Source organism: Hylobates moloch, unplaced genomic scaffold (assembly GCF_009828535.3).
Source record: "Hylobates moloch isolate HMO894 unplaced genomic scaffold, HMol_V3 SCAFFOLD_5, whole genome shotgun sequence".
NCBI classification, from domain to species: Eukaryota; Metazoa; Chordata; class Mammalia; order Primates; family Hylobatidae; genus Hylobates; species Hylobates moloch.
In genome coordinates this window covers 94137913-94165797 of record NW_026652280.1, presented here as the reverse complement: position 1 = coordinate 94165797, position 27885 = coordinate 94137913, and the positions used below count along the sequence as shown (strand labels likewise).

Sequence of the window (27885 nt, the reverse complement as noted above, 5' to 3'; positions counted from 1 at the left end):
CGCCCGGCCTAGAGCCTACATTCTTAACCCCTACACTTTCCTCGTCTTCTCTAGATAAAGTGGCTTAAAGCGTTTATGGAACATGGCAAGACACAAAGACATAAATAAATAAAATTCACAGTATGCTTGCATTTAGATCTACAGCCAGGGCACTCGGGCTGTCCCAAGGCAGCCAGCACACAGGCCTGGAATTGAAGTGCGTCCTTCTCTTGTCAGGACACCCAGCAGGAGCACCCAAGCAGAAAGCCAGAGACCATCTAGAGCACAAACCACCCCCAGGGCACCATGGCCCATCCAGCTTGGAGATCTGCCCCAGCAAACTGACAGGGCTGCCCCAGGCCATCAAGAGAAACAGGCTTTAATTTGTTGGGGAGCAGCCCAGGGTGTGGGTGCAGGTGATGTGCCCGGGCAAACAGAAGCAGATTTGCCCTCCTCACTGGGTCCCCTCCACCCTATCCACCACCACCATTTAATCCTCGGCTTCATGCAAAGCTGCCTGCCAGGCAGGTTCCCATATGGGAAAATCCAAGGAGTGCAAATTCTGGAAGCACCAGATAAATGCACCCCTTCCTTAAACAGCACCAGAATTAAGAAAGGCCACCCTCCCTCTCAAGCGCCTGCTCTCTTTAGGATAAGGATCGTGCCACGGATGGGTGATGGTTAGGGAGCGCTCACTGCCAAAGGACACGTGGATAGGAGAGGGCAGGGAGGGACACACAGGAGCAATCACGGCTGCCCACACCTGGGGCAGGGAGGAGCTCCATGGCAGGAAAAACACCTGCCTCTTCCCAGCCCTCCACCTCGCCTTGCCCTCCAGCCTGCCCTGCCTCTGGCTTTGTTTCGTCTCCCCAACCTTCTTCCAAGGGCTCTAGAAAAGTTTCCATGTGTTCTTTGTTTCCCCAATATACACACCAATAAAGTAGTTTGCAACATCCATAAAACGCATCAATCTTAAGTATACAACTCAATAACATTTTTAGATATTTATGCCCCAATGTGATCACCAACTAAATCAAAACATATAAAACAGTTCCTGTCTCCTAGAAAGAAGGCTTCCTTATGTTCCTTCCCAGGTAATTGCCTACCCCAAAGATAACTGCTATCTTGACTTCTAGTGGCATGGATTCACTTGCCTGTGTCTGAAATGTACATAAATGGAATCATACAGTATGGACTCCCTGTTCCTAGCTTCTTCCACTCATCACTGTGTTAGAAGTTTTATCCACATTGTGGCATGCAGCAGTGGTTCCTTCCTTCTCATTGCTGAGTGTATCCCATTGTATGGATATACCAAATTTACTTATACATATGGCTACTGATGGGCATTTGGATTGTTTCCACCTTTTGGTAATTATGGATAAAGTGGCTATGAACATTTGTGTACAAGTCTTTTGGTGCTCAGATGCATTCCCTTCTCTTGGGTATATATCTAAAAGTGGAATTGCTGCAGCATAGGTAGGCATCTGTTAAGTTTGGGTAGATGTTATCAAAATGATTTTCCAAAATGGTTGTACCAATTCATACTCCCACTAGCAGTGTGTGTGAGTTCCAGTTGCACCATATCTTCACCAACACTTTGAGTCTTTTTAATTTTAGTCATTCTGGTGGGTATATAGTAGTATCTTCTTGTACTTAAATTTTCATTTCTCTGGTGACTCCTGAGGTTAAGCATCTTTCCAAATGTTTTTGTGGTCATTTGGATATTCATTTTGATGATATGCTTGCTCAATTCTTTTATCCTTTTAAAATTGGGTTGTCAGGTGGGTACGGTGGCTCACACCTGTAATCCCAGCACTTTGGGAGGCCAAGGTGGGCGGATTGCTTGAGCCCAGGAGTTCAAGACCAGCCTGGGCAGCATGGTGAAACCCTATCTCTACAAAAAATACAAAAAAAAAAAAAAGTCGGGCATGGTGGTGCATGCCTGTGGTACCAGCGACTTGGGAGGCTGAGGTGAGAGGATTGCTTGAGCCCAGCAGGGTGGAGGTTGAAGTGAGGCAAGATCACACCACTGCACTCCAGCCTGGGTGACAGAGTGAGACTCCATTTCAAAATTTTAGTAGTGCAGTGGGATTCAGTCATGCAACCTCCATCCTGTTCAAGTTTTCTGCCTCAGCCTCCGAGTAGTGGTTATAGGATTTGTATTTTTAGTAGAGACGGGTTTCACCATGTTGGCCAATATGGTCTCAATCTCCTGACCTCATGATCTGCCCACCTTGGCCTCCCAAAGTGCTGGGATTACAGGCGTGAGCCACCGCACTGTAAAGTTTTTTTGTAAATAAAATTGTGTTGTCTATTTCCTATTGGTTTGTAGAAGTTCTTTATATATTCTGGATGTAAATCCTTTGTTGAACATATGTATTTTAAATATCTTTTCCCAGACTGCAGCTTGCCTTTTCCCTCTCTTAATGGTGTCTCTTGACGAAGAGTTCTTAATTTTAATGAAATATGATTTATAAGCTTTTCTCTTTATGCCTTTTTTTTTTCTTTTTGAGACGAAGTCTCACTCTGTCACCCAGACTGGAGAACAGTGGCGTGATCTCAGCTCACGGCAACCTCTGCCTCCCCAGGTTCAAGCGATTCTCCTGCCTCAGCCTCCTGAGTAGCTGGGACTACAGGTGCATGCCACCAAGCCTGGCTAATTTTTGTATTTTTAGAAGAGATGGGGTTTCACTATGTTGGCCAGGCTGGTCTCAAACTCCTGACCTCAGGTGATCCGCCTGCCTCGGCCTCGCAGAGTGCTAGGATTACAGGCCTGAGCCACCCCACCTGGCCCCTTTATGCTTTCTGTGACTTATTTAAGAAACCTGTGCCTAGCCTTATCTCATGTAGATATTCTTTATTATCTTCTAGAAACTCCATTGATTTGCCTTGCACATTTAGGTTCTCAATCCATCTTGAATTATTTTTGTGTACGGTGTGAGGTAGAAGTGAGGTAGGATGTACTTTTAGGGTAAAGTCCTGTCAGCTGTGACCACAAACCAGGCACACAAAAAGACCAATCTCTGTTACCTCCAGAGGAAGGTGCAGCTTCCCTGACACCCAATCCTTTTTCTGTATCCTCCAGAAGCCTCTGATTCCTCCTCACCCCTGAAGCCCAACAGAATTCCAATGCACATCCCTACTGTTTGAAAGAATTTTAGGACACAAACTCCCACCTTATATAAAGCTTCCACAACTTTCCATAACTCCATTTTGACAACTGTACATGAGTCAAAATCCTTCTAAAATGCAAAATGATTAAGTAGGAATGTGAATAGGCACAAGATAAGACAGCATCTGGCTGTCAGATCTGCTGGGCACTGTGTGCCTCTATGGGCTAGGAATTAGGGAGGCCACAGAATATGAGCAGACATAGCCCCTACTGTCACCATGCTCACAGCCTGGAGAAGACACCCATAAAAATGGGAGCAGAGGCCGGGTGCGGTGGCTCACACCTGTAATCCCAGAACTTTGGGAGGCTGAGGTGGGCGGATCATGAGATCAGGAGATCGAGACCATCCTGGCTAACATGGTGAAACCCCATCTCTACTAAAAATACAAAAAATTAGCCGGGTGTGATAGCACACACCTGTAATTCCAGCTACTCAGGAGGCTGAGGCAGGAGAATCTCTTGAACCTGGGAGGTGGAGGTTGCAGTGAGCCAAGATTGTGCCACTGCACTCCAGCCTGGGTGACAGAGCAAGACTCCGTCAAAAAAAAAAAAAAATAGAAGCAGAGCAAGTATGTAGGGAAAAGTGATCATGGGGAGCCTCCCTGCAATGTTTGAGCCAACCTAGATATGGGAGAGAGCTGGCCCTAAGAGAAGGGGCAAAAGTGCTCTGGACAGGAGGACCAGCATACCCAGAGGCTGAGCAAGCAAAGGGATTGGGACATAGCTGGAACATCCATGAGACCAGGAGGCATGACAAGGAGTGGAAAGGGCATGTTAGTTAAGGCAAGAAGAGATGCGGATTTTTTTCTAAGCAGAATCGGTTATTGTTTCTTCTTCTTCTTTTTTTTGTTTAGTTTTTTGTAGAGACAGGATGTAGCTATGTTGCCTCATGTTGGGCATGGTCTCAAGCTCCCAGTCTGTTATCTTGAACATATACCACAAGGTCCTCTATGAGGTTGATGCACCACAAAAGACTATGGGGTTGAAGGGCATTCAGTCAACTGGTCCACCTTGAAATCCTTCTATCTCACCATGGTTCAAGCAGGCGACAAATCACAAAGGCTCCTCTTGGCCTTGACCATGCAGGCCTGTACACACACACACACACACACACACACACACACACACACACATCCCACACACCCCTGCCCCCTTCCATCTTTTCCTTTAGGTCTAAACACAAGCAGGCTGTCACTCCACCTGACCCCTTGGTAGTACCTCCAGTTGAGGACTCTTAGTCCCGTTATGATCCTGGGTAAAATGGGGTCTACACTGCAGGTTTCTGTATTTTTTAATTTTTATTATTATTATTTTTTGAGATGGAGTTTCACTCTGTTGCCCAGGCTGGAGTGCAGTGGCACGATATCGGCTCACTGCAACCTCTGCCTCCTGAGTTCAAGTGATTCTCCTGCCTCAGCTTCCCAAGTAGCTGGGATTACAGGTGCGTGCCACCTCACTTGGCTAATTTTTGCATTTTTAGTAGAGAGGGGTTTTGCCATGTTGGCCAGGTTGGTCTCAAACTCCTGATCTCAAGTGATCCGCCTGCCCTGGCCTCCCAAAATGCTGGATTATAGGTGTGAGCCACCGTACCCGTCCAGGTTTCTGCATTTCTGTTCATGATTTCTCAGCACTTATCCCAACTATAATTTTACTTGCATTCATGTGACTATTTGATTAGTATCTGTTTCCTGAGTGAGTCTTGTCTGTTGACTCTGGTAGGGTAGAGTCTGAGCCGGTCTTAGCCACTTAGGCTTCCTCAGCACCTAGCACAGGGCCTGGCCCAGGGTAAGTCACACCCACACACCCACACCCCCACACAAGCTTTTTTAAATGTAAAAGTTTAAATACATACAAACGTAGAAAGAATATAATGTACCCTCTGTGCCACACATCATACAATTTGAGTGGTCAACTCATTCCTAATATTATTTCTTCTACACTCAACCCAGTGAAGCGAACTCCAGCCATTGTATCACTTGATACATACTTAAGTGATACAGAGTAAGTGAATGAAAGATGGCCTCCTACTATAACAGACACACTGGGGGGCTTCATTCTTGCTCTCACTGATTTTACTGTCCATACTAGACAGACAAGGGAGAGTTGAGGAGGGGCCACCTAAATGAGTCAGTCAGTTTTGCCACCAAGTTAGCAACTCTGATAAAATTTCAGATGAAACTGAAAACTATTGTCTAAAGTGAATTTCCTTTTCCTCATATTGATTGGGCTTTAACCCTTCAGTCGTGTCCTTGCCATGGCCACATTCACCAAGAGCTGACTGTAAAGGAAGGGAGGGTTACATATTTCCCACAATCTCTTTCAATTAAAAGTCCTGAAAGAACAAGTTTCTTTCCATAAAATAAGACGTGTGGCCTTTTACACAGAAAAATAAGGAATGCCTTGGAAATTAGTATTACCACTTGCTCCCTCAAGGGCCAATCTACATTACACCTATGTTCTCTATTTTCACATTTATGAGAACTTGTTCCAAATCAGTCTGGTCTTTTTGAAATGCCATTACAGTTTTACATACATTGGACAAAACTGTCACAGACTGTGATGCTCTCGGCGTCCAGCAAAATGAGTGATACTCATACCCAATGGGTTTGATGTCACCTGCCCTTCAAGTTTCCAAAAGTGTGCATAAAAATAACAACTTAAAATGCTGACATGCAATCATACTTAACTATGCCTTTTTTACTATAAAATATATTCATTACTTGTATTTTCTAAATTTTTTCATAAGCACAAGGAAAAAATTTTAAGCCTTGTCTTTAAGCCTAGAGCAAGGGTGTCCAATTTTTTGGCTTCTCTGGGACACACTGGAAGAAGAATTGTCTTGGGCCACACATAAAATACACTAACACTAACGATAGCTGATGAACTAAAAAAAAAAAAAAAACACACAAAAAAATCTCATAATGTTTTTTAAAAGTTTATGAATTTGTGTTGGGCCATATGTTAGACAAGCTTGGCCTAAAGATAGGTCACATTTTGGAGTCTATTCTTCCCTGTGTGTGTATGAGTTGGGGGTAGGGGTACGGAGGGTGGTGAGTGGCATGATTATAAGTCCAGGCTCCTTTAGTCAGTGATAGGTTCAAATTTGGCTCTGCTATCTGCCACCCACATAGCCTCAGGCAAATTGCTTCCCTCCTTAAGCCCATTTCCTCTTCTGTAAAGTAGGACTGAAATGACTGCCTGATGGGGTGACAATGAGGCTTTAAAAAAATGAAGTGGGGCTGGGTGTGGCGACTCACACCTGTAATCACAGCACTTTGGGAGGCCAAGTCGGGCAGAACACCTAAGGTCAGGAGTTTGAGACCAGCCTGACCAATGTGGTGAAACCCCATCTCTACTAAAAATACAAAAGTAGCCAGGCTTGGTGGCGCATGCCTGTAATCCCAGCTACTTGGGAGGCTGAGGCAGGAGAATCGCTTGAACCTGGGAAGCAGAGGTTGCAGTCAGCCGAGATCACGCCATTGCACTCCAGCCTGGGCAACAAGAGTGAAACTCTATCTCAAAAATAAAAATAAAAATAAAAATAAATAGATGAAGTGAGGGACCAGGCATGGTGGCTCACACCTGTAATCCCAGCACTTTGGGAGGCCAAGGCGGGAGGATCACTTGAGCCTAGGAGTTCAAGAGCTGACTGGGCAACATAGCGAGACCCCATCTCTATAAAAAATTTTAAAATTAGCTGGGTGTGTGACATGTACCTACAGTCCCTGTGGGAGGATCTCTTGAGCTTGGGAGGTCAAGACTGCAGTGAGCCGTGATTGTGCCACAGCACTCCAGCCTGGGTGACAGAGCTGAGATTCTGTCTCAAAAAAAAAAAAAAAAAAAGAACTTAGCCCAGGGCCTGTATACAGCAAGCACTTAAATGGTATAGCTGCTGCTACTCGGGTTTTCAAAAAAGAGCTGCAAAAAACTCTAGGTTCTGCAGGAGAGCCCTCCCAAGAACCTGCCCAGGAAGTGGGTACACCTGTCCTCGCCCCCACAGTAGGAGTCAGAATCAGGGACTGGAAGGGATGGGGTTCCTGGAGGAAGCTCACAGCAGCAGCAGCCTCTGAGTCACAGCTCAGCCCCTCTCTGGCGTATCCCTTTGTTTGCTGGGAGTTGAGCTGTGACTCACAAGGGCTCTGGTCCTGGGCTGGGCCTATGTGACCCAGGATCCTGACTGCCCTGCCCACAGTCACTGAGAAAATTCTTTGTGCAGGCTCACCTTTCCCTCATCTCCTCCACTCTTCCTGATCCTGCAGCGTCAGATCCCAGCCGGCAGTATCAGTCCTCACAAGGAGCCTCTGGTGTCTTGTTGAGTAGTTTACCAGCCCCCACCACATACACACACACACACACACACACACACACACACACACACACACACACCAGCACACACCACCAAGTGGTGGTGGTCTGTGCCTGTTTTTTCACTGTGCTACATTTTGACATAACTTCAATCTATAAAGAAAAAGTCCAGGAGAGTCCAACTCCTCTTATACTCTTTTTTATTGTGGTAAAATATAATATAAAACATACCACTTTAACCATTTTTAAGTGTACAGTTAAGTGGCATCTAGCACATTCACCATATTGTACAACTCTTACCATTATCCATTTCCAGAACTTTATTGTCATTCTAAACAGAAACTGTGTACCCATTCAGCGGTAACTCCTCCTGCACCTGCCCCTCTCCCAGCCCCTACTGTATTAATACTTCTCTCTCTAAACTTGCTATTCCAGGTACCCCCTGTAAGTATCCTTTTGTGACTGACTTTTCTCATGTAGCATAATACTTTCATGGCTCAGTCATGTTGTAGCATGTGTCAAAAATTCCTTTTCTTTTTTTGCAATGGAGTCTGGCCCTGTCATTCAGGCTGGAGTACAGTGGCACGATCATAACTCACTTGCAGCCTCAAACTCCTGGGCTCAAGAGATCCTCCCATCTTGGCCTCCCAAAGTGCCGGGATTACAGGTGTGAGCCACCTCACTCAACCAGAAATTCCTTCCTTTTTAAGGCTAAATAATATTCCATTGTATGTACATACCACATTTTGTTTATCCATTCATCTGTCAATAGACATTTGGATTATTTCTACCTTTTGGCTATTGTGAATAACGCTGCTGGGAACATGGGAATGCAAGTATCTGTTTGGGTCTCTGCTTTCATTTCTTTGGGTATATACCTGGATGTGGAATTGCTGGACTATATGGTACCTCTATGTTTAACTCCTGTTACACTTTTAGGATTCTGGCAGCCACCACAGCTAACTCTCAGTGAGCACTCTCTCATCCTGTGTTACTCACCACTCTAAGAATTTCTATTAACTCATTTAGTCCTGAGGTGTGGTACAATTATTTTCATCCCCATTTTACAGACAAAGAACCTGAGGTGAGAGAGGTCCTCCTCAGATGTCAGCATCAGCATCTGAGCCCGCACAGGTTCACATTTAAATTGTTTCTCCGGTTGTGACAAAAACAAGGTGCTGCTCTGCCTACAAGCATTTTCTGCCCTGAATAATGCCTTTGGGAGGGTTTCCACATCTTTCCTTGCTCTGGACTAAGGATCAAGTAAAAAAAGAGAGTGGGGCAGGGATGCTCCACTGGATTGGATCTGTCTAGACTCACTGCTAGCAGTGAGAAATCCACCTCCATCTAGATGGGTGAGAAAGGGGATTTGTAGGAAGGTCCCTGGAGCAGCTCAAACAGTCATGTGACTAGATCCAAAGGCAACGTGCCCAACCCTCCCCTCGCGCTGTTGCAGCTCCACACTCTGGGCCTGTCCTCACTGCTCTAGCGCTGGGTGAGTGCCCTCAAGCACCTTCTCTGCCACTTCTGAGTGGGTTAGGATGACCTTGAGGAAGCCCACAGCCTGGCAAGGCTGGCTTGTGTCCAGCTCCAGACCGGCTACCACAGCTGAGGAGAGGGGAACCATGATAGGCCCAGCCAGGACCACGGCCCCCACTTGGGCTCAGGCTGGGCTCAGGAGCATGGGGGAGCCTTTCAGAGAAGAGGGAAGGAAGCAGAGCAAGTGCCCAGCACAGATGCTGCATAATCTACAACAGCAAAAGATTGGAAGCTGCCCAGTAGTACTGAACAAAACAAGGTTAAATAAAGCTGCTCTAGCCACTCAGCAAAACACTATGTAGCTGTTTAACAAGCAGGAATATCTGGTGGGAATGACAGGACTCGCTGTTTCTCTGTCTACACACACGCACACACACACACACAACAAACATGCACACACACATACATACACATATGTAATAATTCACAGGTAAGAAAAATAAAGGCAAGAATTATATCATAATAGAATAATCAAATGGCTTTTGATCTGTTTACCAAACTTTTCTTCACGGGTTCAACAAATTATTGTCTGTACCAGGCAAGGCACTGGGGACATGACAGGGAACACAATAGAAGAAAAATCCCTGCCCTCATGGAATTTACGTTCTAGTGGGGGAGGCAGATGACAAGATAAATAAGCAAAATACACCTTATATTGGATAACAATAGTGTAAGGAGAAAAAGCAATGAAGGCAGAGTGGAAGTTGGGATGTGGTGGTAACGGTTTAGACACGATGACCAGGGAAGGCTGAAGGAAATGAGGGACCAAGCTCTGCAGACATTGGGAGAGGTGCATTTTGGGCGGTGGGAATAGCAGGTGCAAAGTCCCTGAGGTGCCCACGCAGGGAACAGCATGGAAGTGATGTGGCTGGAGTGGGGTTATGAGGGGGAAGGGCAAACTAAGAGAGGAATCAGAGAGGAAATGTGGCCAGATCCCATGGGGCCTTGCAGCCACCCTAAAGCCTTTGGCTTTTGTTGCAGTGAAATGAGAGCTATTTGAGGGCTTTGAGCAGAGAAGTAGCCAACCCTTCAGAAGTTTCCCTCTGACTCCAAGTTGAGAACAAGCTGAAAGGAGGTAAAAGCAGCGGCTTGGAGGCCGCAGTCATTCAGGTGAGAGGGCAGAATGACCTGGAGGGTGGTAGGAGTGGGAGGGGAGCAGTGGCCACTCTCCAAGTATATTTTGAAAAAATACACAGTGGGGTCTTTTGACAAGTGAAGAGAAGAGAGATACAAAAGTCAAATATAACGCCCCAGGCTTCGGGCCTGAGCAACCAGGAGGTTGGGGTGCTCCTTAACAGAGATGTGGGAAGAGGATCAGGAGAACGGGGCATCCTAGAAGCCAGGTGAGACAAGGCTTCGAGGAAGAGAAGGTGACCAACTCCATCAAACACTGCTGGTAGTCAGGAAGGATGGCAACAGAGAACAGGCCATTGGGACGAGCAACCAGGCACTCACTGGAGACCTCGGTAAGAGCTATCTGGGGAGAGGGGAGTGGAAGCCAAGCCTGCCTGAAATGAGGGGCTCAAAAGAGAATGGGATAGCAGCATCATTCACAATAGCCAAAAGGCGGAAGCAACTCAGTGTCCATGACAGATGAATGGTTGAACAAAATGTGGCAAATGCATAGAATTGAATAATATTCTGCCTTAAAAAGAGGGAAATTCCATGCCAGCTGTGCTGGCTCACGCCTGTAATCCCACCACTTTGGGAGGCCCAGGCAGGGGGACTGCCTGAGCTCAGGGGCTCGAGACCAGCCTGGGCAATGTGGCAAAACCCTGTCTCTACCAAAAATACAAAAAAATTAATTGGGCATAGCGGTGCATGCCTGTGGTCCCAGCTACCCCGGAAGCTGAGGTCAGAGGATTGCTTGAGCCTGGGAGGTAGAGGTTGCAGTGAGCTGAGATTGTGCCACTGCAGCAATCAGTGACAGAGTGAGGCCCCGTCTCAAAAAACAAAACAGAAAACCAAAAACCAAGAAGGAAATTCTTTCTTTTCTTTCTTTTTTTTTCTTTTTTTGGAGACAGTGTTTCCTTCTGTTATCCAGGCTGGGGTGCAGCGGCAAGATCACGGCTCACTGCAGCCTCAACTTCCCTGGCTCAAGTGATCCTCCCATCTCAGCCCCCAAGTAGCTGAGATTACAGGTGCATGCCACCACGCCCAGCAAATTGCTGTATTTTTTGTAGACGGGGTATCACCATGTTGCCAAGACTGGTTTTGAACCCCTGGGCTCAATGTCCACCTCCTCGGTGCTGGGATTATAGGCGGGAGCCACCATGCCCAGCCCAAAGGAAGGAAATTCTGACACGTTACAACATGGGTGAACCTTGAGCACATTATGCTGAGTGAAATAAGCCAGTCACAAAAGGACAAATATGGCATGATTCCACATATATGAGGTATCTAGAACAGTCAAATTCAGAGACAGAAAGTAGAATGCTGGTCTCCAGGGACTAGGGGCAGGGGGGAATGGGAGTTACTGTTTAATGGATACAGTGTTTCAGTATCACAAGATGAAAAACTCTGCAGATTGGTTGCACAACAATATCAGTATATGCAACACTACTGACCTGAAAACAAAAATAGTCAACACAGTAAATTTTACGTTATGTGTGTTTTATCACAATTTTTTTGAGACACAATAGAAGGCAAAAAATTAGTCAGTAAGTCCAGACAATTCTTTCAAAAAGTTTTGCTCTAAACTGAAGAGAAATAGGTGTATAACTGTAGGGAGAAGTAGGGTGGAGAGAGGGTTCTGTTGTTTTTAAGTTGGGAGAAATAACTGCATGTTTATTTGCTGATGGGACCGATCCAGTAGGCCATGCTCTTAAATGTTGAAATTACTTGCAAAAGGCCGGGTGCAGTGGCTCACGCCTCACGCCTGTAATCCCAGCACTTTGGGAGGCCAAGGCGGGCAGATAACTTGAGGTCAGGAGTTCGAGACCAGCCTGGCCAACATGGTGAAACCCTATCTCTACGAAAAATACAAAAATTAGTCGGGTGTGATGGTGTGCACCTGTAGTCCCAGCTACTAGGGAGGCTGAGGCAGGTGAATCGCTTGAACCTGGGAGAAGGAGGTTGCGGTGAGCCAAGATTGCGCCACTGTACCTGGGTGACAGAGTGAGACTCCATTTCAGAAAAAAAAAAAAGAAAGAAAGGAAGAAAGAAAGAAAGAAAGAAAGAAAGAAAGAAAGAAAGAAAGAAAGGAAAAGTGCAATGGTTGGAAGTGGAAGTGTGGAAGTGGTAGGCCTGCCAGCCTACCTTGCCGATTTTTGACTCACCTGGCCTCCACAATCACATGAGCCAATTCCTAAAAATCAACCTCTCAATAGATAGATGAGCGATTGATTGACATACATCCCGTTGGTTCTGTTTCTCTCCAAACCCTAATACACACCCAAAATAAATGATTTTCCAATAGAAATTGTCTATAAGGACCTGTACTTGCATGAAATTTCAAGTCACCAGATAAATGAATAAAAATATATTTTTTAAAAACCACAAAATATGGCAACGCAGAAAGAATAACATTTGTCGGCCAGGCACAGTGGCTCACGCCTGTAATCCCAGTACTTTGGGAGGCCAAGGCAGGCGGATCACGAGGTCAGGAGACCAAGACCATCCTGGCTAATACGGTGAAAACCTATCTCTACTAAAAATACAAAAACAAAATTAGCCGGGCATGGTGGCGGGCGCCTGTACTCCCAGTTACTCGGGAGGCTGAGGCGGGAGAATGGCGTGAACCTGGGAGGCAGAGCTTATGGTGAGCCAAGATCACGCCACTGCACCCTAGCCTGGGCAACAGCGAGATTTCCTTTAATTATTATTATTATTAAAATAATAATAATAATAATAATAATAATATTTGTCTATATACTGATCAAAGCTATATACTGATCAAAAGATATATTTGTTTTCAAATGCAACTTTAGGGTGGGTGCAGTGGCTCACACCTGTAATCCCAGCACATTGGGAGGCTGAGGCTAGAAAATCACTTGAGGCCAGGAGTTTGAGACCGGCCTGGGTAATACGGTGAGACCCAGTCTCTACAAAAAATTTTAAAAATTAGCTGGTGTGAGACTGGGCACGGTGGCTCACGCCTGTAATCCCAGCACTTTGGGAGGCTGAGGCAGGCGGATCATGAGTTCAAGAGAACAAGACCATCTTGGTTATCACGGTGAAACCCCGTCTCCACTAAAAAAAAAATACAAAAAAATTAGCTGGGCAAAGTGGTGGGCTCCTGTGGTCTCAGCTACTCGGGAGGCTGAGGCAGGAGAATGGCGTGAACCTCGGAGGCGGAGCTTGCAGTGAGCCGAGATCATGCCACTGCACTCCAGCCTTGGCGACAGAGCAAGACTCCGTCTCAAAAAAAACAAAAACAAACAAAACAACAACAAAAAATTAGCCGGTGTGGTGGCATGCACCTGTAGTCCCAGTTACTCTGGAGGCCAAGGCAAGAGGATCACTTGAGCCCAGAGGACACTAGACATGCATAGGGTAACCATTGTTTCACCAAATAATTCAGATATGCGCACACACACACATACACACACACACACACCAGGTTACCAGGTTGCAGTCTATGTTTTACAATAGGTCACAGTCAAAAACATGGGAGAAGCCACCATACTCCACCACATAATAAATGCTTAATAAAATTTGGTAGCATCATCATTCTTATCTCACTCTAAAAGGTAATACGTTCATTTTCTTCATTAGCATTTATTATCACAATAAAATAGAGCTTCTAACACATTTATCAATGCTGCCACTCACTTAATGCAGTGCTGTTGAAGAGTCACTGCACCTCCCTAAATTAACTTGCCAATTCTCTCGCCTCAAAAGGACTCAGGCAGTCATTTAAATAATTTCTGACTCACAAAGCTGGCCAAGGATTAGCGAGGCCCTGCCCAGCCCAGAACACATGAAATGTGAGTGATTTGTTAAGAAAACCATTTGAGTTTGCAAGACTGCACAGGGCTTTTATAAAACTAAAGCCATGCTGGAGAGAAACAGTCCTCCCCACCCCCTTGGGAGATGTGTCATAGAGATAGGTCACACAAGGTCAGCCAAGCTGCACCTTCTGAGACTGGGCAGGAACTGAAGCGCCAAACCTCAACTGTGTAACGTGCTTCCTTGTTTTGGGGTTAGGTTATATCATTGTGTTTTTCCCCTAACTTTCCATGTGCACACACACGCACACACCCCCCTCACTAAAGGATGGAAACAAAATCCCTATGAACTGCCGGTTCCAACAACTTAAGTAAGGGATTCTGCTAAGGCAAAAGATCTGATTTTTTTTTTTTTTTTTTTTTCTGAGACCGAGTCTCGCTCTATCACCCAGGCTGGAGTGCTGTGACGCGATCTTGGCTCACTGTAACCTCTGCCTCCCGGGTTCAAGCAATTCTCTGCCTCAGCCTCTCTAGTAACTGGGATTACAGGGATCCACCACCACACCTGGCTAATTTTTATATTTTTAGTAGAGACAGGGTTTCACCATCTTGCCCAGGTTGGTCTTGAACTCCTGACCTTGTGATCTACTCGCCTCAGCCTCCCAAAGTACTGGGATTACAGGCGTGAGCCACCACGCCTGGCCTAGATCTGAGATTTTGAAGACCTCAAAACATATACTCTATTGCATGTAACTTTCTCTTCTCCCAGAAACAAACTAAAAACCCAGTCCAAATTCATGCTTTTTTAAATTGTTTTTTTGAAACAACTGCAATAAATAACTCTAATCTCTATCTCTCAAACACACACACACACACGCGCACGCGCACACACACACACACACACACGTATTGTTTGTTTAAAATGAGAGCTCCTCACCACAGATGAGTCGAGGTATGAATGGATTTGAAGTTTCAAATGTAGTTTCCCAGGTTGTTCTTTAAGTTTAGAAAACAAGGTTCCAAGTGATACAAATATAGGCACTCCATTTTTTATTATTTCTTTCTTGAAAATAAAATCATGTATTTGTGCTGTGCCAAAGCATTACATCTGGAACACATAAGTACATGTCGGGGTGTAAACTAAGCTTTTTTTTTCTTTTGAGACAGGGTCTTGCTCTGTCGCCAAGCTGGAGTGCATTAGTGTGAGCACGGCTCATTGCAGCGTCAAACGACTGGGCTCATGCTATCCTCCCACCTTAGCCTTCCAAGTATGTGGGACTACAGACATGTGCCATCACACCCAACTAATTTTTAATTGTTTTATAGAAATAGAGTCTCGCTTTGCTGCCCAGGCGGGTCTCAAACTCCTGGCCTGAGGCAGTGCTCCCACTTCAACCTCCCAAAGTGCTGGGATTACAGGCATGAGCCACTGCGCCTGGCCTAAACTAAACTTTTAATATGTGATGTTACTCCCTTTTTATTTTTATTCCATTCTTCAAACTATGATGTGAGTGAATTGCGGGGGAGGGGCAAAGATTGTTTTAGCAGCAAAACTCTTTCCTCAAATGAAATCGTACCCCTTTGCCCAACAGATAAAACAAGATAAAATGGAGACTGGTTTCAATTCTCCTACCACCACCTGGTGCCTCCAGGGCTGTGGGGTCTCCCAGTTCCCACCACACTTCTCCAGGCATGAAGCAAGGGGTTATGGGAGTATCTTAGAGATCTCCATCCCATCCTTAGCATGAAGGAAAGCCAGAGCTGTCATATGTGTGCCCAGGTGCCAGATGCACTCCCATTTCACAAATTCAGGACTTAAATGTCTTATCCAAGCCTTAAATTAGACACTACAGTATACTGTGTTACTTTCTTCAAAAAGGAAAAGAGACATTTACGTCCCTGGAGTTTTGTCTGTGCAGTTTGATGGATGGGTCTCAGAGTGCCTACTCAGCAGACTCAATGACTAGGGAAGCTGAGTGAGCAGTGCCACCAGCAAAAAGGAATTTAGGTTCCACAGTTAATATTGTTAAGATGGCAAAACTCCCCAAGTGATCTACAGAGTCAATTCAACCCCTATCAAAATCTCAGGTCCTTTTTTGCAGAAACAAACAAGCTGATCCTAAAATTCATAGGGAGATTCAGAATAGCCAAAATAATCTAGAAAAAGAAGGACAGGCTGGGCACAATGGCTCACACCTATAATCCCAGCACTTTGGCAGGCCAAGGTGGGAGGATTGCTTGAGCCCAGGAGTTTGAGACCAGCCTGGGTAACATAGCCAGACCCAGTCTCTACAAAAAATAAATAAATAAAAATTGAAAATTAGCTGGGTGTGGTTGCACACATCTGTAGTCCCAGCTACTTGGGAGGCTAAGGTGGGAGGATTGCTTGAGACCAGGAGGTTGAGGCTACAGTGAGCAGTGATCGTGCCACTGCACTTCAGCCTGGGTGACAGAGCAAGACTCTGTCTCACAAAAAAAGAAAGAAAGAAAGAAAGAAAGAAAGAAAGAAAGAAAGAAAGAAAAAAGAAAAAGAAGGACAAAGTTGGAGGATTCATACTTCCTGATTTCAAAACTTACTACAAAGCTATAGTAGTCAAGACAGCATAGACAGCAATACTGGCATAAGGATAGACATATAGATGAATGGACTAGAATTGAGAATGCAGAAATAAATGCTTACATTTATAGTAAATTGATTTTTGACAAGAGTGTCAAAACAATTTAATGAGAAGAAGAGTCTTTTCAACACATGGTTCTGGGACAACAGGATTTCCATACGCAAAAAATGAAGCTAGACCCCTACCTCACACCACATACAAACATCAAATCAAAACAGATCAAAGTTCTAAATCTAAGAGCTAAAACTATAAAACTCTTATAAGAATATATAGGCATATGACTGGGTGCGGTGGCTCACGCCTGTTATCTCAGCACTTAGGGAGGCTAAGGTGGGCAGATCATGAGGTCAGGAGTTTGAGACCAGCCTGGCCAACATGGTGAAACCACGTCTCTACTAAAAATACAAAAATCAGCCAGGTGTGATGGTGCACACCTGTAGTCCCAGCTACTTGAGAGGCTGAGGCAGGAGAATCATTTGAAACCGGAAGGTGGAGGTTGCAGTGAGCCGAGATCATGCCACTATGCTCCAGCCTGGGTGAAAGAGCAAAACTCCATCTCAAAAAAAAAAAAAAGAATATATAGGCATAAGTTTTTACGACCTTGCATTAGGCAAAGGTTTCTCAGGTATGACACCAAAAGCACAGGCAACCCAAGAAAAATAGATAAATTGAACTTCACCAAAATTAAAACCTGGCACTTCAAAGAACACCATCAAGAAAGTGAAAAAATAACCCACAGAATGGGCAAAAAATACTTTAAAATCATAGCTGATAAGGAACTGAATTCAGAATATATAAAGAACACTTACAACTCAATAATAAATAGACATATAATCCAATTTAAAAATGGATAAAAGACCAAATATACATTTCTCCAAAGAAGATACACAAATGGCCAATAAGCATATGAAAGAAGGCACATCATTAGCCATCAGGGAAATGCAAATCAAAGTCACATTGAGATGCCACTTCATACCCACTTAGGATGGCAATAATCAAAAGATGGATAATAACAAGAGTTCATGAGGATGTGGAGAAACTGGAACCCTCGTGCACTGCTGGTGGGATTGTAAAACAGTGCAGCCACTTTAGAAACAGTTTGGCAGTTCCTCAAAATGTTAGAGTTACCATATACCCAGCAATTCCACTGCTAGATATATATTCAAGAGAAATAAAACCGTATGTCCACAGAAGTTTGTATATTCTTCCTTGAGGAAGGGAAGAACCAGGGGCAGGTAAAAGAGAGGAGAAATGTATACGGTCAAAGAAAACACTCTTGGACACAACTAAATGGGAAAACATTAGTTGTTAGCACTGTCCAGGCCAAATAAAGAATTAAAAAAAAAAAAAAATAGGCCAGGTGCGGTGGCTCATGTCTGTAATCCCAGCACTTCAGGAGGCCGAGGTGGGAGGATTGCTTGAGCTCAGGGGTTCAAGACCAGCCTGGGCAACATGGCAAAACCCTGTCTCTACTAAAAATACAAAAAATTAGCCAGGTGTGGTGGCACATGCCTGTAGTCTCAGCTACCAGGGAGGCTGAGGCATGAGAATCACGTGAACCCTGGGGGCAGAGGTTGCAGTGAGCTGAGATGCCACCCTGGGCAACAGAGCAAGACTCAGTCTTAAAAAAAAAAAAAAAAAAAAAAAGAATAAAAATAAATAAAAACAGGCCAGTCGTGGTGGCTCACTCCTGTAATCCCAGCACTTTGGGAGGCCAAGGCGGGTGGATCACGAGGTCAGGAGTTCAAGACCAGCCTGGCCAAGATGGTGAAACCCCATCTCTACTAAAAAATACAAAAATTAGCAAGGCGCAGTGGCAGGCGCCTGTAATCCCAGCTACTCGGGAGGCTGAAGCAGGAGAATCACTTGAATCTGGGTGGCAGAGGTTGCAGTGAGCCAAGGTCATGCCAGTGCACTCCAGCCTGGGTGATAGTGAGACTCCGTCTCAAAATAAATAAATAAAAGAAAAAACATTAGTTGGTAAGCAATACATACAAAATGAGCCCATTGTGTTGGTTTTCAAAGATACTCACAAGTACCCATGCCTGTGTGAGTAAACAAAAGCAAGATAAATCTATGCCCAGTTGATCACAAACATTCTCTCTGGAAGCAAGCCTGGGACAGGGAAGGTGGAAATTTATTTTTTACTTTTTTTTTTTATATCTCAGCATATTATACCTGTAATTACTTTTAACTCTACAACTTCTGATATGTTTACATTTATATTCAATAAGAATATAATCAGGATTTCTTATTTATGTTTCTAGCCAAAAGGGAAGGAAAGGGAGAGAAAGCCACTGGAGTTGGGCAGCGTGGGAAGTTGTGAAAGTGGACAAGCGTGAAAGAGCTTCCAAGTAGTGGAAACAGCAGGAGCAAAGATGTGAACGTGGGAAAACCTCCACAGTATCTGGGTGACTGTGGCGTTTGGCTCTGTTTGAGCACCCGGGGATGACTGGTGGTGGGGTGTGGCTGAAGGTGAATCGGAACAGTGCACTCAGAGCCAGGTTGCAAGAGTGCTGCATGCTCCTCAGGGACTGGCTCCGGCCAAGTGCCCCGGCCTCCTTTTCTGGAGCATTCTGTTTTTGACTTGGGCCCCATGTCCAGTTCTGCCCTGACTTGTGGGTCCACCTTGGAAAAGTCAGGAGACACCTGGGAAATGAAGGCACTAGACTATTCCAGACTCGTTCCATGGCCACCCAGAGGCCTTGGGTCATCCACCCAACATCCCAACAAACCCCACTCTGCACTGGCATCATGCCAGGGTCCAGGTGTTCTGCCAGGAGCAGCCTCTGCCCTCTCAGAGCTGACATTTCAGGGGAATGTGTGCCAAAGTGAGACCTGTCAGAGATATTTACAAACAGCCATCTCTCTTGACATCGCTGTACCCAAAATAAATCTTCTGGGAAGACCCTCTTCACCTCCGGCTCTCCTGATACAGCAAGGCAGTTGTGAGCAAGCTATTCATAACTCTACACCTCAATTTCCTGGTATGGAAGATGAGGATAATGAGAGGACCACAGGATGGTTGTGGAGACTGTATGAGGATATAGATGCTGAGCCCAGTAGCACAGGGTGCAGCCGTTCAAACCAACTCACATTTATTGAGGGCTGCTTTGTCAGGTCCCTCTCTACAGTATACTCCAACACACACATACACACACAGCTGTAATCAATAATAATCCTGCAACATCTGAGAGTCTGGCAGCTGTTCGTCTGGGCCTTTGCACATGCTATGCCCTCCCTTCCATCCCCCACCCCCACCAGGGGTGACTAGTAGCCATCCCTTTCTGCATCTTCTTAGATATCACTTTTTCCAAGAAGCCTCCCTGTCACACTTCCCCAATATCACAGATGAAGAAATCAAGACTCAGAAAGGTTAAGTTACTGGCACAAGGTCACACAATCCAGATCTCATACTCTTAGCCCCCCAGGAACCTTACACTGTATTAAATGACATCAATTGATCAATCAATCGATCAATCAATGAAAGAGTGGGAGGCATGCATCTCCTGATCCCGGATGCTATACATTTTCATCTCTTTATTGTTTCTATCAAAGCCTGCTAAGTAATTACTTTCCCTCTGGGTGAGTGCCACTAGGTGATGAGGTGAGGTATCAAATGACATAGAAGAGGAAGGAGTCCACTGCCAGGGTAGGTGCAGTGGAGCAAGTCTTACAATGTGCAGGATTATAACTCCAGTAATGACCCCTAGGCTCATGCTCATTCCCCAGGTGGCAGTTTCAGAACACACTGCTCAGGCCTCACCCTGTAAATGTAGGTACCAGCCTTCTAGTTGACCATCAGAACACACAATGCCAAGATCTTACTCCAGCCACCTGCCAGGACCTGGGGGGCAGGAGGACAGTTCTGCCTAAGTTGTCTCATTTTCCCTCCCCTTCTGCAGTGAGATAGACCATGGCCAGTGCTCAAGAGTTGACTGGCCACACTGGGGAGTTTGACCACAACCTTGGGCTCCATTTTCATGGAATGAGGTTGCATGCAATTGTCCATGAGGCTGCTCCCTCATTTGTCTGGGTTTCTCTCCAATGCTATCTCCTCAGAGAGACCTTCTCTGACTGAAGCCAGCTCTGCCTCCATCCCATCACTCTGGATCTCCTTCCCCAGCTTCATCTCCATTACACTGGCCACTCTCCCTCACATCTTATTACTGATCTAGTTGTCTACTGTCCATCTCCACCACTGGGAGGTAAACTCCACAAGGGAGGAATGCTGTCAGTTTCCTTGACTGCTGTGTGGTCAGTACCAGGGCAATGCCTGGCACAGAGTAGCCCTCTCTCCCTAAATGTTTCTGAACAAATGAAATAAATGAGCTAAGTGGCTTAGACATGTGTAAATACAACCTCAGTTAGGAACAGTCTTGCCAGTCCTCTCTTTTTTTTCTTCTTAAGAAAAAAAAATGGGCCGGGCACAGTGGCTCACACCTGTAATCCCAGCACTTTGGGAGGCCAAGGCAGATGATCACTTGAGCTCAGGTGTTTGAGACCAGCCTGGGCAACATCGTGAAACCCCATCTCTACAAAAAATACCAAAATTAGCTAGGCATGGTGGTGCATGCCCATAGTCCCAGTTACTCGGGAGGCTGAGGTGGGAGGATCGCTTGAGCCTGAGAGGCAGATGTTGCAGTGAGCCAAGATCACGCCACTGCATGCCAGCCTGGGCAAGAAAGCAAGACTCTATCTCCAAAAAAGAAAAAAGAAAAAGAAATGTGTACCCATTTTCACAACTGAATAAACAATTTTCCTCAAAGTAAAGAAGAAAGCAAAGCTTGTCACCAAACCTCTCCACAGCAGACCTCACTCCACTCATCATGCTGGTACTATCCCATGAAGAAACTGACTCAATAGATTAGAATTATATATTAAAAATCTCATTTTCAGTTGAGTTTCAACCTGTGCAAGCGAAGTGATATGAATTAAAGAATATGTGTACAAACCATTAAGAAAATGGGTCCAAGGATTAATTTTCTTTTAAATATAGCTAGGGTTGCATTAATAAATTGATTAAGGAATGATACAGAAAAATCCAGGAAAAGAACAAAAAAGAGAGAGAGCCCCTATCCACCCCCAACTCCAACCCAATGAGTTACAGGAGCCTGAACAATACAGAACTTGGCCTTGAAGGGTTACTAAACTATGGCAATGGCCTTTCTGCTTCATGCTTCTTTGCCTCAGACCCCCTCTGGTGAGACATGACTGGGCAGCATACTAAGTTCTGGTCAGGGGCTCAGGGACCTTAGTTATGGCAGAGAACTTTAGAGATGGATATTGATGGATGCAGGATAGTCAGGACACGAAGCAGACCATAAGGACTAGAATGATAGCATGCAGGAGGCCACATCTCATCCTCATCAGAGTGGTACAGGGACAACATCTGGTTCTCTGCCCCCTCTCCTCCAGTGGTTCTCTGTCCCCTCTCCTCCAATGGAACAGGCTATTGCAGGAGGTGACAAGTTTCCTGTGCCTAGAGGATTCAAGCTTAGGTTAAACAGTAACTAGGAAGAGGTGTTGCAGAGGTGATTTAATCTGGAGGTGAAAGTATGCTACATTAATGGTCACTCTCAACCCTGAGCTCCTGACAAGCAACCAGTTCCTTCGCATTTCACTACTCTCCAGACTCACCTCGCTTCAGTCAATGGGTGTTCATTCACTCGGGACAGTTATTGTGCACCCACTGTATGCCATGCACCAGGAGTCCGTAGTGAACAGGACAACACACCTCTGCCCTCTTGAATCCTACATTCTCCTGGGTGGATGCACACAATAAACCTATAAATCAATGTATGAATAAGATCATCCCGGGCAAGCTCTATGAATAAAATACAAGAAAGAGTGTGATAGAAACTAATGGGGGAGGGGCTGCTTTGGACAGAGTGGTCAGAAAAACCATCTGTACAGGGGAGACATCTGAGCAAAAGGGCAAGAAAGTGCCTGGCATGGAAGAAGTGATGCGAGGTTGAGGGAACAGCATGTGCAAAGGCCCTGAGAAGTGTTCTGAAAACTTGAACTCAAATGTTCATGAATTGCATCCCAGCCTAAAGGTCTCACCACAGGCCAACAGTCCCTAACCTCACAGCCTGCCTCTCTTTCCCCTAATTGACCAAGTCAAGGCTGACCTGTATTGCCCACTGAAAAGTGTGTTCTGGGAGGGGGCACAAAGGGCAGCCCCCAATTTGTAGGGAATTGAGATGTAACAGGGGGCAAGAACCTCCACTTTCCTACCAGAAGTTCAGAGTCCACTTTTCTGGGGCACAGGCCTCATGGAGAATACAATATAAGGGGAAACCTCTGGAAAAATAACTGTGCTTCAAGTGCCTCGTGTACATTTCAGGATGTTCCCTGGGGCTCCAGGTTCACAGCTCTTATCTGTGGAGATTCAGAAGACAGAAACTAAATTGCCAAGAAGAAAGATACCAAATGTGTGCAGCCCAGGAAAATTCTACAGATGGAGGGGGCAATCTGCTAGAGATGAATGAATGCGGGAGGAGGAGACAAGATCAGGTCCCTGGACCCTTTAGACTCCCACACTCACAGAGACTAGACAATGTCAGCCTGTCAGGAGACCCAAGGCTTAAAAGAAGCAAGTGAAATCTACCCACCCTTCCCCCAACCAAGAGGCAAACATTCAATCACACCCCAGAGCTTCCAGAGAAGGTCCAAGACCCCATTTCCCAACAGTGTCCTTGACAAAGTTCATCTCTAATCCCACATTCTGAGATATACTTTGCACAAGGCTGGTTAGCCATAGGAGGTGTTACAGCAAAGCTCAAATTTCCCAGTGCGGAAGGGAACACCATGGCTACTGCGTAAACACCACCAGCTCCTTACCAGAAGAAGGGGAAGGAGCAACAGCCTGCACACCCACCTCATTGAGAAGCTAGGGCTGTGAACGCGCTGTTAGATGTCAGTGATAATAATCACAAGAGCAGCTAACACAGAGGATTTACCCTGCCCCAGTCAGTATTTTAAGCACTTTATCCCTATACAACTCTTTCAGGTTTGTACTATTATCATCCCCACTTTACAGATGAGAAAACTGAGGCATAGGTAAGTGAAGTAACTTGCCCAGGACTACACAGCTAAGACAAAGACCTAGCAAAGCTCTCCTTCTCCACACCCCAGGGAAGAAAGTGGTTACACCTGGGTAGTGCATGGAACGCTTAAAAATAAGTTTCTACCGGTACATTCAGGGCAACTACCGTCTGGCAGTTCTCACGTCCTCGCCCAGTGCAGGAAGCAAGCCTGGGCCAGGCAATAAATCCAGCAAGCCGAGTCCTCTAAGAACAAGGCGCTCCGTTTCCGCAACATTCAAGCCCGTGACGGGGCCGCTGATAGTTCAAGAGCAGCTCTCCACCACCGCAAAGCCCAAGGGAACCCGTTTCCACTCGGCTCAATCAGCTTCCAGCCTCAGAAAACGCTCACCCGTCGCTGGCTGCGAGGCACCCACGCTGACCTTAACCCCTTGGCGTCCGCCACCCTGGTGTCCTATCTCGGGATCTTCTGGCTGCTCGGTTTAAAAGATGCAGCCGCCGGGACAAGGGCCTCCAGGCAGGCTGGGACGGCGCCCGCCGCCCGCCGCCCGGAGCGCCCTGAGCCCGGCTCCCCCGCCGCGAAGTGACCCGCGGCCCTGTGAGCCGCCACCAGCAGCGCCCGACGCGACGCTGACCTGCGGGTGCCCCGCCGGGCTAGAGAAGAAAGTTAAGCGAAAGGGGCGCGTCCCAGGACAGGTGACGCCTCCCTCCCCGGAAGTGGCTCCGGGAATTTTCGCTCAAGGGGCTACCCGGGGAACAGAGTCAGGGTCCCCGGCAGGAGCGACGGCTGGTCGAGACTGCCTGTGGCACTGCACACCTGCGCTGCGCCCAGTGCGCCCCCGTGCGCTGGGCGTACCCCAGACCAGGGAGCGCTCAGGGCCCGGGGGCGCCGAGACCTGGCGGGGTAACTCGGAGGTGGGAGTGGGGGTCCAGCTCGGGGACCAGAGCAAAGGAGGGACTAGCCCGGAAGAGGGTCTCACTCTGGGAGACCTAGCGGGGGTGTCCCGCCAAGGGGGTGTCTAGCCGGGGAGGGTCTAGCGGGGGAGCGGGGTTCCCGACTGCTGCCCGCACTCACCTCGGCCCCCGCGCTGGTTCGGCTTCTCCAGGCTGGAAAACTCACCACGGCGGCGGCGGCGGCGGCTCCCCTGGGCGGGGCGGGGCCGGGGGCGGGGAGGCCGGGCCGGCCACGTGGGCGGGAGGCGGGCCGGGGACCCCCGCGGGCGCCGGAGCTGGGCGACGCAGGACTTGGACGTGGCCACGCCCGGCCACCGCTCGACACCCCAGCTCCCCATGCACGGCCTAGGTCTACAGGGAGGCTAGAGAGAGGAGAGCGGAGACCCCAGGACATCCCTCCCCCGCCGCCACCTAAATCAGACTCAGGCGGAGAGAATTGACCGAGTCGGAGGAGGGGTAAACAGCCCTGCCCCTCGCTCCCACTGTCCCGCCAGAGAACGCGCCGCGGAAACCCCGAGGGCGGGTCGAGGGCTGGGTACCCGAGTGGTAGTGGACTCTCGTGCCAGGGTGGTAGGGGCTGCCCTAGCGGTCCAGGGCCAGAGCCTGCACGCGGAGCCCCCACCCCCACCGCTGGGCTGATCTTGGGTGTGTCAGATCTTGCCCAAGCCTCACTTTCCTCCACGGTGGAGGTGAGAATGAGAACGAGCCTCGAGCTGCGTGAACCCCGGCGCCCAGCAAGCTCTCAGGAATCGCCGGCTTGTAGGTGGACGCAGAGCCTGAAAGTGAGGGGCCTGGGTCGTGCATGCGGAAATAAACATGGGACTCTAAATAAAACGAGTTTCTGCAGGCATTCATTCATTCAACAGATGAACGCCGACGGTCTTCGCCACCTCTTAAAATCAGAAATAAAGAATGCCCCAGACTGTAGGATCTAGACTAGAGGCTCTTAAGAAAGTGTAAACCCTGATGCTAAAAATCAAAAATTCATCAGTTGCCCCCATGTGCCAGCGGTGCATTTTAGGTGCTTGATCGAAGTTAACATTAACGACAGCCTTTAAGGTGGAGGGCCTGTGCGGGCCCGCTTCTCAAATGAAGAAATCGAAGCTTAGCAAGGTGAAGCCAGCCTCCAGAGCCAGAGGATCACAGTCTGGCCCCTGTTTACAGAGGAAAGAGCATCAGCCCAAAGTACTAAGACTCTTGCCCAGGTGCAGGAAGCGGGTGAGGGTTGAGAGCTCCCTGGGAGGCCACCTGTCGTGACAGCAGCAGCTGGGATGCAGATCTTCCAGATTTACTTCACAGCAACCTCTGCTTTCTGTTGCAAGTGCTCAGCCTTGCAGTGCTGGGTGGCCTCTTCCTGGCCTGCAGCCCACCTTTTGGGCCAGAAACTGGGCATCTTGAGCAAACCAACTTCTGTTCCAACAGCTGCAACTTCATTCCACTACAGCTTCTATGGGGTTCCTTGACCCCAGACTCAATGCGTTATGACCCACCAGTTTCCTGTTCAGGGAACACACTCTCTCCATTACTCCATTTCCAAGGACAACTCCTGTGTCCAGACCCCTAGTCCTCAACCTTTTCCCCAAGAACCCTTTTGTCATTCTCCTTCCTCCCTAAAGCAGAAGATCCCTACGACAAGCAGCCGTGTTTATCAAGTAATTACATTTATTAAGCAAAGGGCTTCTCCTCTCTCTGAAGTGCCTGCTCCCTCATCTGAGCTCAGCAGTCCCTTCAGATCCTCCAGCCAACACCTGGTGTTCTACCCAGGCAGGCTTGTTAAAGAGAAAAGTTTTCATTGCATGAGATTCAATTTAACAATTATTTGAGCATCTACTACATGCCACACAGTGTGCTAGGCTCTGGGGACAGTAGCGACTGGATACCAAGATAGACACCATCCCTGACCTTATGGAGCTTATGAGCTGATGAGGGAGATAGTCGACCGACCCCTCACCAGGCAGCAAGGGAGCAGGATGTGGTGACAGACACCTGGAAGAAGTACTGGCCCAGGCAGAGCACAGGTCACACTGCTGGAAGTCCATGGATGGGGGAGGTAAGGGGAGAAAGAGGCTGGAGGGGCCTTGATGGCCAAAGTGAGACATTAGACCTTGTCCACCGAAAGGTTCAGACAGAGACATGATGGGATGTGAGCTACAGTTTGAAGACATCACACTGGCTGCTGAGTGAGAGATAATGTGGCAAGTGAGTCTCCTGTACACAGCCAAAGGCAATGTGCCTTTTTATTATTACTAAAGGCAAATGCCTTGACTTCCTCTGTTTTATAATTCAGGGTTTCCGGAAAGCAGGACACATCTGCAAGTAGGATATTTAGATTAGCAACACAGCAATTTAACCCACAAGGTTTCTATGAGCAGCTCTCCCACCCTCTCCCATCCATGCCGTGCTTGGCCCTCAGGTGGGCTTAGGGTTGGGGAGGACTTCGTTCCTAGACTCAGACTGAGAGTCTGTGGGGGGAGAGGTGATACACCCAAAGACAGTCCTTTATGGGGTGAGAGAGAAGATAGGCAGGAAATGTGGATGTCTATCCACAAAGTTTGGAAACTGGTGAAGACTCCAGAAGCCTCTGATGGTCAGTCATCTTTTCTCCTTGAAATAGTCAGTTTATTCATAAGGGCCCATTCTTAAGTTCAGTTCCCTCTCCCCAAACTACAAGACAGGAGGAGAAGGCCATGTGTGGTGGCTCACACCTGTAATCCTAGCAATTTGGGAGGCCGAGGTGGGAGGATCACTTGAAGCCAGGAGTTTAAGACCAGCCTGGGCAACAAAGTGAGATCCCTGTCTCTACCAAAAATTTAAAAATTAGCTTGGCCTGGTGGTGTGTTCCTGTAGTCCCAGCTACTCAGGAGGCTGAGGCAGGAGGATTGTTTGAACCCAGTTTGGGGTTGCAGTAAGCCATGATCACACCACTGCACTCCAACTCGGGCTAACAGAGAGAAACCTTATTTCAAAAAAAAAAAAAAAAAAAATAGGCTAGGGTGGGATCAGGGCAGTTACTTCACAAAATCATCAATTGGGGAAGCCAGGGTTTCTGCAAGAGACCCCCGCCTGGATGGGCAGAGGATGAGCTATGACTGACACCAGGCAGAAAAGCAATGGAGAGGGGCCAGGGCAAGGGGCTGGGTAGCACCTTCAGGGAAAGCAGCCGCAGGAGAAGGCACAACCAGGGTCAAGGGTGGGACTCTGAGACGACTGGCCCCAGCCCACCTAGTAACCACTGGGTACCTTGAACACTTGCCGAGTGTCTGTTGTGTGTAACCTTACATTTAAAACCCTCTGCTTATGTAACACTACTCATTGTAAAGCAATAAAGAAAATAGCAGAGGTACAAAGAATAAGAAAACCCACCCACAATCACACCATCC

General features: G+C 47.1%; 2 protein-coding genes across 3 annotated transcripts in view; one reads left to right on the top strand and one right to left on the bottom strand.

Annotated features, from left to right (window-relative positions):
- Nucleotides 1–24682, bottom strand: part of ARHGEF3 (Rho guanine nucleotide exchange factor 3) — a 349457-nt gene extending 324775 nt beyond the window's left edge. The window contains exon 1 of one of the 2 annotated variants that reach the window (XM_058439116.1): nucleotides 24627–24682. The gene's annotated coding sequence lies outside the window, so the exon portion shown is untranslated. Of the gene's footprint in view, nucleotides 1–23942; nucleotides 24189–24626 lie in introns of those variants that run through there. The other variant, XM_058439113.1, reaches the window with a different exon arrangement.
- SPATA12 (spermatogenesis associated 12) lies at nucleotides 7340–20835 on the top strand. The gene is made up of 2 exons (XM_032153952.2): nucleotides 7340–7462; nucleotides 18770–20835. Exon 2 carries the CDS (start codon nucleotides 19099–19101, stop codon nucleotides 19669–19671), a length of 573 nt encoding a protein of 190 aa, XP_032009843.1. The 5' UTR covers nucleotides 7340–7462; nucleotides 18770–19098; the 3' UTR covers nucleotides 19672–20835.
- Nucleotides 24683–27885: the final 3203 nt, after the last annotated feature.

Bases quoted from the DNA above. Each gene is read 5' to 3' on its own strand.
- SPATA12 (XM_032153952.2), top strand. From the start codon at position 19,099: ATGTCCAGTTCTGCCCTGACTTGTGGGTCCACCTTGGAAAAGTCAGGA.